Source organism: Protopterus annectens, chromosome 9.part0 (genome assembly GCF_019279795.1).
Source record: "Protopterus annectens isolate FY-2018-M chromosome 9.part0, PAN1.0, whole genome shotgun sequence".
In the NCBI taxonomy this organism is placed as follows: Eukaryota; Metazoa; Chordata; order Ceratodontiformes; family Protopteridae; genus Protopterus; species Protopterus annectens.
In genome coordinates, this window is record NC_056743.1 from 996,408,006 (window position 1) to 996,423,761 (window position 15,756).

The window sequence follows — 15,756 nt, forward strand, 5'->3', positions numbered from 1 at the left end:
TTTTTTTTTTTTTTTTTTTTTTTTTTTTTTTTTTTTTTTTTTTTTTTTTTTTTTTTTTTTTTTTTTTTTTTTTTTTTTTTTTTTTTTTTTTTTTTTTTTTTTTTTTTTTTTTTTTTTTTTTTTTTTTTTTTTTTTTTTTTTTTTTTTTTTTTTTTTTTTTTTTTTTTTTTTTTTTTTTTTTTTTTTTTTTTTTTTTTTTTTTTTTTTTTTTTTTTTTTTTTTTTTTTTTTTTTTTTTTTTTTTTTTTTTTTTTTTTTTTTTTTTTTTTTTTTTTTTTTTTTTTTTAGTCTGGGAGGTAAGGGTAGCTTATTCTGTTTGTAGATAAAGGTAATGGCTAAGCCAAACAGGTTTCCCCAATCTGGGTCCTGTAAAAGCCACAATTTATTTACTGAAAGATTTAATCCCATGCAAATAATGAAGTTGTGGGTGCACATTAAGGGTGTGCAAAAGGTACTCCCCTCTATTAGAATATTAATGGAAAAGCCAGAAATGATCTTTGGCAAAGAGGGATTAGTACAAAAGGAACACCCTGTCTGCGTGGAAGATGAGACTCTACACAAGGCCTGCAGCTTAGATACTCTTCTCGCAGAGTGTTATTAGAAGTACAGTTTTCCAAGACAAAAATTTTAAGTCACATGAATCAAAAGGCTCGAAGGGAAAGCCTGTAAGGGATTGAAGTACCATAGTAAAGTCTTGCATAGGCAGAATTTTCCAGACCATTATGAAAATTAGCGATACCGGTTAAATGTGCAGTGATTGTTGAAGCAGAGGCCCCTGCATGCAGGACAGTAGTCTGGTACTGCAGAATCTTTTGAATAGGCATAGAGAAAGTGTCTTAAGTTCTGATCTTTGGCCCAAATAGAAAACTTAGGCCATTTACTAGAATAAACCTTTAGTGGAAGGTTTGTAAGAGGCCACAATTTCATGAACAGGAGATGGGATGTCAGGTAGTCTGGCAATCATTGAAGTGGAGGAACCAGGCTGGGAGCTTGAGACTGCACAGGTTCAGGCAGATCAATCCTAGAGGATGGGATAACAGGTCCTGGATCCACAGGCTATGAATCAGATGAGGCCATAGAAAAGGGAACCAGACTTGACGTGGCCAGTAGGAAGCAATGAGGATCACTGCTTTTCAACCTCGAGCTTTCTGGAGAAAGCTTGGAATAAGGGGAACAGGGGAAAGGCATACAGAAGACCTAAGGGCCAAAAGTGTTACAGCATCCCTTGGCAATTCACCCTGAGGGGGAAATAAAGGCAAAAATGCTCCTGCATGTGTAATTCAGGGGGGAAGCAAACAGGTCACAGCAAAGAATGCTGAAGATCTGAGCTGTCATTACAGGATTGAGGGACCATTCATGAGGCATCAGGATGTTCCTGCTCAGATTGCCAAAGGTTGGAGCTCCCCCAGGAATGCGCGTTGCTATAAGGCGATTGGAAGCCTTCTCCCAGTGCCAAATCCACATGGCTTCCTGACAGAGGGTTAAGATCTGGTTCCACTTTTATATACCAGACAGATGTTGTCTAAACTGCAATGGTCCCCAAAGGCAGGGTTGCATGGAACACTTGCAACACCAACTGCCCTCAGTTCCAGGATGTGCAAGTTGGCCTTGAGGGGTCCAGGTGCCTTGGACAGTTTCCCTGGAAATGCCCCCCCACCCCAAAAGAGAAGTGTCACCATGGCCGTGGGTTGGAAGACAGAACTGTCTACAAAGATTGTGGCTCCATGCACCACAGCATTTCATCCTTGCAATGGCTTGTAAGGCGCATCATGTGGTTGAGTGGGTGGGGTAATGGACCATTGGGCAGAGAGGAGCCACTGCAAGTTTCTCATGCAGTCCCTCCAGTGGTACCATAGCAATGGTAGCTGCCATAAAGCCCAAGAGTTGCAGTACAAGATATGCTGGTACAAACGTGAGGCAGAAGGACTTTAATTTGGTGTCTTATTTTGAAAAGCCTGGGGGGGGGGGGGTTGGCAGGATGTTGTATTGAAGACCACTCCAATAAACTAGTCTGTTGATCCTGAGTGTAAGAAAAGCTGTGAACTAGGAGATTCCTGGTCAGAGCAGTAAGGAGCCAGTCATCTAGATAGGAAAACACCCGGAACCCTTGATCCTTGTAGTTGAAGATGAGCTACCACAACCGCCATACAGTTGAACACTCTGGGGGCTGTTGAGACCGAATGGCAGTGTACTGACCTGGTAGTGACTGGCTCCCAGCCAAAAGCAGAGAAGCCTCCGGTAGTGACGATCCATCTTAATATGGCAGTACATATTCTGTAGGTCAATAGAACAGAATTCTCTCCCTAGTAAGGGAAGAATGGACTATACTGGGACCATCTGGAATTTGATGTTTGATAAATTTGTTGAGTAGGCAGAGATCCAAGTCTGGTCTCCAGTCCAGTCTCTGGCACCAAGAACCTAGAGTAATATCTGTTCTGGTGGGACTGGTTGGATGACCCATTTTAGCAGTTTCTATTTCTAAGACTGCTAATCCCCTCTAATTGGGTGGTATCGTAGGGATTCATTTGACTGGTCTGGGAGTTGGCTGAAAGCTATTTGGTAGCCTCTGGACATTGTGCACCCAAACATTAGTAATAGGATGCCAGGCTAGTAGAGAAATTACCCCCAATGGGCAGCTGCTCAGGAATGCTGGTAGGGTCAAGTAGATGGCTGTGTACGGAAGATCTACTGAAACAGATTCCTCAGAAGGGTTAGAGGACTTCCAACCCCTTGCTGTTTGAGGATTTCAAGAAAGTCTCCAAATGAAGTGTATTCTGGGAGACGAGAGGACCATTCCTCTTAATCACAATCAGCGTCTTTATGAATTCCTCCGGGGAGGTCAAGGTGCTTCCTCTTGCAGTTTCTTCTGGGGTGGCTCTCCAGTGGGATCTTCTGAAGAGATTCCAGAAGGGGTTGTCTTCACAGGGGATTCTGATACTGGTGTCCTAAGATCTGGTTGTGAGCCTTTGAAGTGAAGGGCCTTATCCCATCACCTCTGCAAAGGGGCACCAGAGACCAATTCCATCTGAGGGGTGACAAGGGAAACTGTTGGAACAGTGTACAGACAGTGCCAATGAGAAAGTGCCAGATTAGGTACCAAGGTACAGATGGTCCAAGCACCGCTCTGAGAAAAACACTTGCTCCATCGTAGCAGATGCTACAAGGGTGATGGGTGCTGACAGGGAAGGCACTGCTGTCATAGCAGAGACAGTATGTACCAAAGTGGGAGCTGGGGGGGGTGAGCAGGGGAAGGGATGGAAGATTCCAAGCCACGGGGGACAGGAGGTCTAGCTGGAATGGGTAATCCCCTAGCTACCAGAAGCTGGTCCACAGCCCACATGGTCTAGTTCAGAAATACTCTAGTGCACCTAAAAGGCTGCAGAAGGGGAATCCGGTCTTTCCAAGGGACTAAAACATCCGCCCCAAGAAAGGATCGCAAGTAGGAGAATATCTAGTCCTTGGCATGAAATCTGGTTTTGGAGCCAATGGAGCTGAAGAAACTGTTGCACCGTGGCTGGGGATTGTGCCAACACATGTGCAGTCAGAGGCCCATGGAGCCAAAGAAGCTGTCACTGTGGACAGGGATGGTGCCAAAGTTATGTAGTCATCTGAGCCGGGGAGGCTGTTTGCTCAGTGGACCAGAATGTAGCAGACATGAACAGTGGACCAGAATGTAGCAGAGACATTAACAGTCAAAGCCAATGTAGGAACCAAACAGCACTGAAGTTAGTGGTGATGCATTTGGAACCAAGAGGAGTGATACCATGGTCAACACTGAGGGAAGAGGACAGATCCTGGTGCTGAGGTCTGCACAGAGGATGCTGGTGAAGCATGGAATGGACTATTCCCTAACTAATGGAGATGCAGGGACTCACTCATGTTTTTTTTTTTTTTTTTTTTTGCCCTTAAGGAGGTGAAACCTCAGACCCATATAGAGCCTCCCGAGAGGCATCTTGAGTAATGGTGTCAAATCCAGTACAAGTGTCACAATCTGCTTTCAAATGACACGCCCAGACAGACATGTTTATCTGAGAAGCAACTTACATCCACACTTAGTTTTTTTAAGACCCAATTTAACTTTGTCTGACATGGTAAGAGTCAATACTATCCTGTAGAAAGGTAGGTAATAGGCCTAGGTTATATGAGACAGTGGAAAAAAGGCTCAAGTTACTAAACTTACAAGTCTGACCAGGAACGTGGCAAACTAGATAGAGCCACATAGGTTCATAGCAGTTTTGGCTTGCATGAGCTGGGAAATGGCTGGTTCTGAGGACAGAACAGAGGTCTTCTGTAAAGTACGAATAAAGATTTACAAGATATGGTTATAAGATGAAGGGGAAAGTTGTGGCTCACAGTTCTGATTTTGCAGTGGACAGTTAATCCACTCAGTCAATGATCTTTCCCTAGAGGGTAGCAATGTAAACTTGGAACCCAGCCTGCCCACCTTTCCAAGTGTCAAGTAAAAATGTGAGTATTTGGCAAGTGCTTGCATTAAGTACTCCAAGTATGCTTGTTTAGTGAAAACCTGCTATTCTTAACTCCACAACAACTCAACAGTAGGTTCCCCTTCACAAAACAGTATGGGTGACCCTATTCCACCCCCCCCACTTGGGTTATACCACCAATAGTCACCATCAAGCTTAAAGCTGTAAGTGCAGCAGATTCTAAATTCCACCACCGAAGAACCCTTTCCAAACAACCAACTGAATGCCCAAGAGTGGGCACCCACACTTCAAAGTTTATAATTTCTCCTCCCCACTGGCAGGGATAACCTGGAAAACTGACCCAAACTGCAGCTGGTGAATGACAAGCTGAGAAAGTTGCAAATATGCAGCTCTGCAATGTTCAGTTACAGGACTGGTGTACAACACTCCTGCTCTACAGGAGCCACAGGAATGACCAAGAACCAGAACACCTTTGGCTCCATGCAACCACTGACTGTGCTTGACCATAGTGCCAGGATCATAAATATTCATCCACACAAAGTGAACTTTGCAGACAGCACCAAAGCAACTAAAGATGCTAAGCTGAGACCAGTGACAAATGCTACAGTAGGAACTGGGAAGAGTGCCTTACTGGTCAACTAGTGCTTAGTATGCATCAGCTCTCGAGAGCTTTCTTTAGGCAGGGGAGAGGCAGCTCTAGAGCAGGCATATTAGAAAGGTTGACTTATTGCTGGGCTCAGTCAAATCTAAACACCTTTTCTGCAGCGCCCATAAAGGTAATGAATGGCTGTCCAAGTTAATCTTTGGAAATGCTACTGATTCCACTTGAGAAATATTAAACAGAAGCTTAATGCCAACTGATGTATTCCAATACTACAAAGTTCCACAACATGGTCTTGTGATAGTATCCAAAACCTGGCAGTTTATAATTATAGGGACTGTATTCCAACCTTGAACAGTAAACCATAGCAGCATTAAGTGGTATTGAGGCCTCATCTTACAACACTTCTAGCCTGCATCAGACAAGGGAAGACACCTGTTACAAGGTTAGACAATACTGCAACTTCTGGTTTTCAGAATCAGAGGGCCACTATGGTCAGCATTCTTCAATGTCCTACCCCCTGTGGTACTACCCGAAATACACAGTAGTGCCAGCATACCATTTTAGGTGTGCAAGAGCAGCCACCAACAGTAGGAAGATTAACCAAAGGAGTTACAGCTATAGCAACTCACTTTCCCCAAGTCCCCTTTGTGCCATCATGGGAAGGATAGCCAGTCATGCTCTAGCTTTCACTCTTGGAGCACCCCCCCCACATCCTTGGGGGGGGGGGTGCTGTGTGTACAGCTCACACAAGAACAGACTGCCAAGTCATCACTGGCTACCAGACCAAGTACCCTTACAGTCAGGAGCATGCTTAACCACAAGTCAAATTTGTTACCTACAATATGGTTCCAGTATCATTTAGGTACCAGAAACATGCTTGCACTTTAAGTGCTTTCCTTCCCTTTAGATCAGAGACCCACTTTAAGCTCAAGTTCAATTTGCAGGGTGTCAGTACCTGCATGACAAGACAATTTCATATTTGTGAGGTCTGCTGATGTCAGGAACTTAGCAGTTGCTGTAAAGCCAGGGGTGTGAAACAGTTACAGTCTTAACTGCAGACGGTTTCATAACTGCAGTCAATGTAGCCATGGCTTGGGCAATTAAAGAGTTAAAATGGCTATACTTCTGAACTTAATACTTGTTTTCATGTTGAGCAGTACAAAAACTGTGAAAGCCAAGCCAGAAAGTTAGTGAAGGGGAGGGGACTGAATTAATCTTCTACCAAAGGATACCTTGAACAAAGGTCTGCAAATTTAGCTATTTTAGTTGCATCTGTACAACTCCTCAGTGTCCTGTAAAAACAAACTCTTGACAAATGGCGATCAAGAAATAAAAGCAGTCTCATTAAAGGTATGCAAGAGGGACAATCTAGATAGGGACTAGTCCACTACTCCAGTGTCAAGCATGGCTGACATAGCACGACTCTAAGACTTAGTGATGTCAAGCCCCACTGGCACCCATGTTGTAAACATTAAAAATGACAGTCAGTGCTGAAGTGACAGCTCAGAACTGCTTTAGAACTAGTGTGGAGTTTCTTCAATCTTCCCGGCAAGGATGTCTCGAACTCAGGACTGCTAGTGACCAATAGGAGCTGGACATTTGCTTCCTAAAGATCATATCTTTCGAGACCATGGGAACACAGTTTGTGCATCCAATACATGTGCCCACAAGATGTGCCAAGTCTAACAGTAGGTTAGAAAGCAAAGAATTCTCCAATGCACCACTTCCCTAACTTGCCTCAGATCTTGTTCGGCACCCCCACACACACAACTTTAGTTCTATTTAGGCAAGGTCAGACTAACATGTTCTAGTTAGAGGGAGGGTTTGTAGATGTACATGAGGTGCAAGTCTACCCAAACCAACAACCAGGACAGAATCCTAAGCTCAGACGCATCCCGGTGGCCTCAGGATAGGAGATAGCAAAAAAAAATCTCATTGTACTACCATATAGAGTAGAGATGCACGCCAAATGATGCTTGAAGGCACACAATAGCACTCCTGTCCACTGAAGACTCAAACCTTTGACAAGTCTTAATTCTGTGAAGGTACAACAAATGCCTATGCACATCCAATGTACTCTGCTCAGCATAACTTGGGAGATTAGCAACTGAATGGGCCAAGAAACAATTCAGAAGCCATCTTAGGAGGACTTAGAATTGAACCGTCCAGGCCAGAAAAATACTTGCAATTCACCACTTCAGCAGATCAGAAATTGAAGTGCAAAGGAAGGTGCTGTGACTTACTGCAGGAGTGCACCAGGAACTGAATATTCTGCCATCTCTAGGTTGAGGGACCATTCATTTATTTTTCTTTATTTCCAGTTTAACTGGGGGATGTCCACTAGGCCAGAAGGCCTGTTTTCAGTGGAGGCCCAGGGAGAAAAGCTCCCTGTAACAAACACTTTGCACTTTTAAAGCTGCATATTCCTTAATATTGCACATTAAACAATTAAAGTGAAATATACACACACACACAATAAGTAGCAGGAAAAGGCATATAAAGCAGAGGGGAAGTGAGGATTTAAAGGGCATCTGCAGCAAGATTAATATAGGGGGAAAAAAGGGAGCAGAAGAAAGATGAGGGGGAAGTAGAAACTAGGAAATAGGACCTAGGTGGGAAGTATACAATTACACTTCCTGTTTTGGAGGAAGAATGTAGTAGAGATTTGAATTGTTCAGGACTTTATTCATGAAGCATGAAATCTCTGCTGATTGTCCAGTTACAGAAGTACCCCAGAATGTGTTGATGAAAGTTGTGCAAGGTGCTAACTATCCCCCTTAAAGCCAGATGCGACAGACCCACCATCTGCATTTTCAAACTTATGAATCCTTCTGAAATCAGATGCACACTACTTCCAAGGTAGTCCTGGAAGATAGTGGCAACAGAATCATGAGGTGCATGCAAGTTGGAATGCACGTCCATTTCTCAACCACAAGACTGCTGGATACACTGCATTCCCCTTTGATGTTGATCCAAATGCTCAAGCTTCAAAGATGTTTAAGGTTAAGTTAAAAGCTATACAACCAGTTTGGCACCTAACTGAGCATTCCCTTGAGACCCAGTACTTAAAATGCCTTATGATTTACTTTGTAAATACCATCCTTGGCCAAGGATGAGATGATTTCTTAATTTGCTTTAAGACCTTACAAGATTTGATTTTCCCCGTCTAGGAGGAAACTCCCTCTGCAGAGGGACATCCCATCTTGCTTCCTCATTACATAACCTGTTTAAACTTCAAAGTCAGGTACAGCAGAGTTTATGTAGCCACTTAAGCCTTTGTACAGGAGTGTGTTGTGCAAAGGAGACTTGAGGGGATGAAGGGTAAAGCTGAGATGCTGCAGAGCTAAGAATCAGACAAATGGCAAGGACCCACAACATACCAAGACCATACGATGAAGCCACTGATCACTCATTTAAAAGCTTGGGCATGCCAAAGTCAGAGGTAGAAAGCTTAAGGTGCAACTACTAAAAGCTTACAGAAGCTTTCCAAAGGCTGAAGTGCTTCCAGACTGACCTGACAAAAAGTTGCACAACCTCAGACCGATGTTTGAATGCTCAAAGTGAAAACATGTATATGGAATGCTGGCAGCCTGAAGTTTACCAGGATAGATGCATGTCCATTTTCAGCGGAGGCCCATGGAGAAAAGCTCCGAGGGTAAGCAGATACAGCATTACATATTACAAGCTGACTATTTACAGAGATTACATAAGTAAGCAAGTTAAACAAGTTCCACAGGTTACAGTTAATCCTGAGCACAAGCCAGGATTTAATTACGCAGTAAACTGGTTAATAGATTTTCACATTCGAGAGTTAGCCAGGCTTGATACATTGACATAGCCAGTTAAGTGACGAATGTTTGAGTCTAGTTTTTGCAAAGAGAATCACCGGCTGTGTTATTAATTTTGGTAGTCTGAATTAGTATTGAGAATCAAAGCCATCTAGGATTGTTATAGGGGTGATATTTAAGTGCAGGAGTATTGTCTGGATTAGAGGATTTTATAGGCCATAATCAGTTGGTTATACTTGATTAGGCTGGGTAGTTCAAGCCACCCAAGCTGATTTAGATTGATGCAATGTCAAAAAGCAGCCCAGTGGCAAACGTGGTTGTAGCAAATTGAGAGTTTAAGGACAGTCTACTTGAATTTAAACAAGAGGGGATGCATACAGAAGGAGAGAGTGAGCTATGGCAATTTTAGCTGGAGGGGTTAGGAAGGCTTTTATTCTGTAAAGTGACCCTAGTTTTTTTATTGATTGTTCTGATAGTTTGGTTATCATGTAGGTCAAACTTTAGATCTATGATTACACCTAATAGTTTTGTAGATGGGTCAGGGGAGATTATTGTGCAATCATTTTATTTTATGGTAAAGGTGAAAGTGGTAGACCTAAGTGTTGGTGTAACAGCTTTAGTTTATTTTGGGATTTAGGATCAGACGATGTTCAGAAAGCCAGTTTTCTATTGCATTAAAGGTTGCCTGGGCAGCTGACCATAACTCTACTGGAGATGTGGCTGAGCAAATCAGAGTAGTCATCCGCAAATTGGATAGAACTGACTTTTGGGATGACAGTATAAAGGTAGTTAACGATTGAGAACAGCAAGGACCCTAGTATAGAGCCTTGTGGTACTCCCAAGGGTGTTTGGCAGAACAAACTTTCTACCAGAGGACAGCCTGCTGTTGACCATTCAGGTAGGATTGAAACCATTGGAGGGCTCCAGTATCTAGACTGGATGTTTGCAGGGTGTGGATTAAAAGTTGGTGATCAACCATACTGAATGCCTTGGAAAGATCCAAAAAGAGGGCTGAGGATATACAATTATTGTTGCGATTATGGTTTATGGTGTTAGTAAAGGCTAGGAGGGCTGTAGTGCTGTGATGACGGAAGCCATGCCGAGTGTCTGCCATAAAGCGACTTTGGATTAGGTGGTGCATGAGTTGTCTATGAATAGATTTTTCCATAATCTTTACAAGTGGAGTATAGCTATTGGCCTAGAATTGGAGAATTCAGTAGAGCAGTCTCCTTTGTGAAATGGGATTACATAGGATATTTTCCAGATGGTGGGAATTTTAGCTTCATTTAAATGGTTTAACTAGCCAAATGCTTACAGCATAGTGACCAACTATGAAAAGTGTTGGTTATTGACCAGCTTACAACCAAATATTTCATCTGACCATCTTGCAACCAGCTCAAACTTCACTGTAGATACTGTAAATACACAGATGGACAAAGCTCAGTCCAGAAGTATGACTGTCCTTACACTACACTCCCCCAGGTTGTGATGGAAGATTGAGACCAGCCCACCAAGTAACCTAGAAAATAAATCCACTCACCAGCTTGCGAACACGGTCCAAGACCAAGTCAATGATTTCCTTGCCAATGGTGTAGTGGCCACGAGCATAGTTGTTAGCAGCATCTTCTTTACCAGTAATTAGCTGCTCAGGGTGGAAAAGCTGGCGGTAAGTACCAGTACGGACTTCATCTGAAGGAGAAGAGAAAAATTTTAAGTTTCAAACACAAAATAACACAAAACTCTGAGCCTGTAATTAAGCATGCTTACCTATAACAGTTGGTTCCAAATCCACAAAAACTGCTCTAGGAACATGCTTTCCAGCTCCAGTCTCACTGAAAAAGGTGTTGAATGAATCATCCCCTCCACCAATTGTCTTATCACTTGGCATCTGCCCATCAGGCTGGATTCCATGCTCTAGACAGTACAGCTCCCAGCAGGCATTGCCAATCTGCACACCAGCCTGGCCAACATGGATAGAAATGCACTCACGCTGCAGAAAGAAAGACACTGAAGTTAGCAGTCAAGCAATGGTAATGATCAAACTTTACATAAAGATACCAGAAATACTGATTTCATAAATTAAACCAGACTTAGGAATAGGGTGAATTCCTGTCAGTTAAAAACCCAGAAGACTTTGAAAAATTAGACAACCTTCTGGTAACAACTGACATGGTGCCCCCCCCCCCCAACACACATTTCTCCTGCACAAGATCATACAAGACAACTCCTCAGTCTTATTGGGAAACAAAAGGAACACCCAAGCCTTCACCATAAAAAAAGCCACCACTACCTTAACTGCTTGCAAAGGGAATGTGCCACTTTACAAAGGGCACCCCAAAAGTAGTACCAATGGCCACCCTACATAACATTGTACCCCAGTATGTCAAAATGTCAACCTGTTTAACATTTGCTAACTTAGTCCCAACTGAGTTTGGGAAACAAACCCATTTTCAGTTGATACCCAAGGGGAAAGAGCCCCAGCAAACATAAGAAACATAGAAAAAATACTAACCGTGCAAGTATGAAATTAAAGTAAATTATTAACATTAAGGGCTGCACCCATAGCAGTAGTCTAAAATTTACTAAGAGTAAAAACAAAGAATAGTTGTTCAAAAGGACAATGTATTGACATTAATAGGTCCTCCCATTAGATTCTCAGCTGGAGCGCCTTCTGGGAGTCTCCCATGTCCTCCCCCACAGTAGAGTGGTGTTTGTAAGATATGCATAGAATAAGCGTGCCTTTGAAGGTTGGGTGTTGAGCTGGCACCTCAGCAATGTAAAAACCTGCCAATCATTAGCAGACCTGAGTTGCACTGTGGCAACCCCCTAACCAGGAGAAGCCAAAAGAACTTTAAAACAGGAAAAGGAAAGGTTGGACCCAATATGGAGAATGAGTTTGTATAAACACTACAACATTGGGAACAAAGTAGTCTGCCAATACTCCTTTTGGGTTTATAAAAATAGACAGAAGATGCTAATCAGCACTCGAGAGTGGGGGGATGGATTAACACAGGAGGGAAGAGCAGGGCAGGCACAGGGGCTGAGTATGGAAAAGGTAGTGTGGAGTTGCGACTGTAGAAGGTGCAGCAATTCCAGCCACTGAAGGAGAGGCAGTGATGTGCAGAGTGGTTGGTTTAGAATAAGCCTGGCAAGTTTGTTGTACATTTGTTCCAGTTTCTGCACGGAGGTAGTTTGGATATCGGTAAGGATGGGGGAAGCATATAGAAGACTAGGTAAGAGAAATGCCTGCACAAGAGTGTGTTTAGTGGCAGTAGTGAGGAACATTTTGTTCCTATAAAGTAGTCCAAGTTTTTGGTGGGGTTTTTTTTAAGGCCTGTTATGTGCAAGGAACAAAATTTGTTCTGTGGTTGCTAAGCTTTCCTCCACACGTTTTAAGTTTAACTTCAAATCAGTGAATGTTATTTTAGACCAGTAATCTCAGTTCTGCGCAGCTTTGGGTGAGCATCAGTGACTGACACGCCAAATGGGTGGGGATACCAATGAAGGCAGACAGGCATGTTATTTACATGTCACATCATGTAAATTCTGAAATATTCATGGACAAACTCCATCTTTGTAGAAATTACTCTTTCAAGGGGGCTAAGGCCAGCTGACCAGTTCAGCACTGTAGTACTGTGCAACAGTGCTGCTGCTACCCTCTTCAGGAAATAGTCTTGTTAGTTTTTTTGTAGCAAATGGTTGATGAATTCAAGTGTTCTGTAGATTCTGCAAGTCTAAAATAAGCATAGCCTGCGTTTCAACAGGTACTCAATATTAATGACATGCCCTTTTGGCTTTTCCCCAGTTAGGGGTCGCCACAGCAGATCTGTCCGCTCATGATTGGCAGTGGAGTTTTACTGTGTCGAGTTGCCAGCCTTGCACCCAACCTTCCACAGAAGGCGCACACACACACCTAGGGCCAATTTAGAGTGTCCAATCCACCCACTGCATGTCTTGGGGATGTGGGAGGAAACTCACGACCACAGGAATGACATTCCCTACCGTCTGGCAACTGACTATTCATGCAGCTGCTGCCTAGTCCAGCCTGGAGGTGTTCGGGGTGGGATTTGCTACTGCCCATCCTGCGAGGGGCTACACTGGTAGATTACCACTAGACCCATCTGCAGTTACAATTAGGTAAGAACACACTTCCCCAGATATTAGCATGATGAAAGTGTGCTACTCTGCATAGAAGCCAGTGTAACACTACAACTTACACAAGAGCCTAATGGAAAAGCCTGCATGCAACTTCCTTATCTACAGTTTTAAAGGGTAGCAGTACAGTGCCATGAAATAGTGGCAGGGGCACTACCCACATACGCTTCCAATTACTAGCACCCATGTCCAATCGATGCACTAACAGGAATAAATGTTAGCAACACAGTAAATATGCTAATTTCACTTGTTTTGCAGCATGCCTACTACTGATCCAATAAACTTTTCGCCCCTATTCTAACAGTTTCCCAGCAACTGTGCCACCCAAAGCTCGCCTTCCTACATGCTTATCAGCATGAGAATAACTTCCCTATTAAGACTGCATACACGGTACCCCAATTACTTTACTATAAATTGTTTGCTCCGGTGTTCTGGCTGTGTCACTAGATCTGCACACCCATCTAGTCAAAAAAGTGATTGCATAGTTTAAAACGCGTGTGGTTACTGGCGAAATTCAATTTCGCAACAAGTTACTTTGTTGAATTCCACACATCATACTGCAACCTGTGGGTCAGGGCACTATAGAAGTAGAAATACCAAAGCAATTCCATATTAGCTAATCGGAGCGTTTACACAGCAGCATTTACCCCAATCCCCGCCAGAGCGGGAAACCACTTTTAGGTAGCTTCTAAAGTTTGCCTAATCTCAAGTTTAGAGACTCACCTCAACACCAACCCATTAGCCGTAACACCCAAGGCTCCAGACTCATTTATCATGCGTAAGAGGGGGTTGTGAATTGAGCACCTTTTCTACAAAAACGCATCTAAAGAACTCCGCCAGCTACACATTTAGCGGTCCGTGTGATTAACGGTTTATCTACCAACAGCTTTGTTGAGCTGTTATAGCTAGCAGACCGTACTCCACTAACGCCAAATACTACTTCACCAGAAGCTCTCCATTGGAAAGAGAACGGCATCACCGTTAAGACAATTTTACTACAATAACGACATGAAAACTAGTTGTAATAGCACTGAATTACAAACCAAATTTATCTTCTGCCCAGTACAGCCTAGCAATAGGATTACACAAGTTACAAGCTTGCAATTAGAGTTAAGTGGACGTTTCTGGTAAAGCCTTCCGATACAGAAATATAATCTACTCCAGGTAAGACCTCATACCTCTAAGTGTACCTCATTACGAGGAACGTATCTCATTTGGGGTCTTAAAGGTTCATGTTCCTCGAAGCTCCCCAAAGTTCCACGTTGAAATTGTCCGTCACATTCAGTGTTAGGAATTTAAATGAAATCCACAGTAAATAAAATCATTAAAGGACCTTTACAAGTAAAGCCAGCATATCTTAACCAGAAACTATGCATTCCACATTTTACCCATTTGTTCCACATTATGGAGAGTGTTCCTCATTTTGGAGATGGAAGGTTGAGGGGCAAGGGGCGCCTTTCAGACTCAGAGGAAAACACTGAGGTAAAGCAGTACATACAAACTGAGCGGTTTCTGTTATACTCTATCCCCCAAAACACTTAACATTGTATCCGTTTCCTACAACTTCTAACGAGATTGTGCGCTCTTTACTCAAGTAACCTTTTTTGGTAATGTGTCATGCTGTCATTCTTAAAACCATGCCCACTATTCCAAAGTGGACTCAAAGTTCTACATATTTTACTTGAATTAATTCAGCGCAATATGGAATGCAACGCGCCAAAGCAGCCTACAAAAAGTGGTCTAACAAGCCTCTTATCCACAAACTAAATATAAAATATATATATATATATATATATATATATATATATATCCCCAATACAGATAACCCTCCAATCAACTTAGGCAAAAATTATATTTTAGATAAAAGAATTCGGGAGAGTACGCCACATTTTTCTTACACAAAGCACAGCAAAATCCATAACAAAACACGTAGACTAATAAAGCCAAAACCATACAACGAATACGGAAAGACGATTTCAAAAGTTACACCATTAACACTCCCACTAGGAAGCTTATAGCGGATGGATGGTAAAATACAGCAGCTTTATAAACAATTACTCGGGGTTGCGCTCGTTATATTAATGCATCAGCTTTTCTAAAATCATTCCCTTTCGTGGGATTTTTTTTAAGTCACGTGATATTACCGGCAAAACATTTCTCAACGTAAATAAAACATTAGCAGTCCTTTCGTTCCCACTAGAGGAAGTTCATCTTTTGGACAACTATCAAGGCCATTCCCCCACCGTGGCAAGCCACTCAGATACGCGCCAACTACTGCATTCTATAACGCAGTTCACGGCCTTATTTTACCGCGCGCAACTTTCCGCCTTTGAAACAGCACTTAGACTACTTTGATATTTTTCACACATCAGACTTACCATTGTACGATAAGTTATTGCAAAGAAGAAACAAGAAAAAAAAATATCCGCTTAAACAGTGTATCTCACACGATGACACTTAGGAGTCTGAGTGAGAACTTTGTCAGGAAGCGCGCAGATATGACTTATATCTACCCACTGCTTGACGTCATCACGTTCGATAGTATAGGTCGCTGAAAACCTTGAACCTGGATAGGGAGGATTGGTTTGAATTATTAGTTGCTGGTTGGCTTAGCTGAAAATTCAAAACATAACTTTTACAAATATTTGTTCTACGGCTGAGTGATGTAGTTACAAAGAGTTTATCAGCTCGATTTTTTGGGACACCGTGAAGCTTATACATTTTAGATGTGTAGTGAAGTACATTCTGCTTAGTAAGCAAAGTTG

At 42.6% G+C, this 15,756-nt stretch overlaps 1 protein-coding gene across 1 annotated transcript in view; it reads right to left on the reverse strand.

Moving 5' to 3' along the window:
• LOC122811732 (tubulin alpha-1C chain) overlaps positions 1-15,509 on the reverse strand; it is a 30,361-nt gene extending 14,852 nt beyond the window's left edge. The window contains exons 1-3 of the mRNA XM_044083776.1: positions 15,370-15,509; positions 10,604-10,826; positions 10,377-10,525 (exon numbers count right to left, since the gene is read on the reverse strand). Coding sequence (XP_043939711.1) covers positions 10,377-10,525; positions 10,604-10,826; positions 15,370-15,372 — 375 coding nt within the window. The 5' untranslated portion in view covers positions 15,373-15,509. The remainder of the gene's footprint in view (positions 1-10,376; positions 10,526-10,603; positions 10,827-15,369) is intronic.
• Positions 15,510-15,756: the final 247 nt, after the last annotated feature.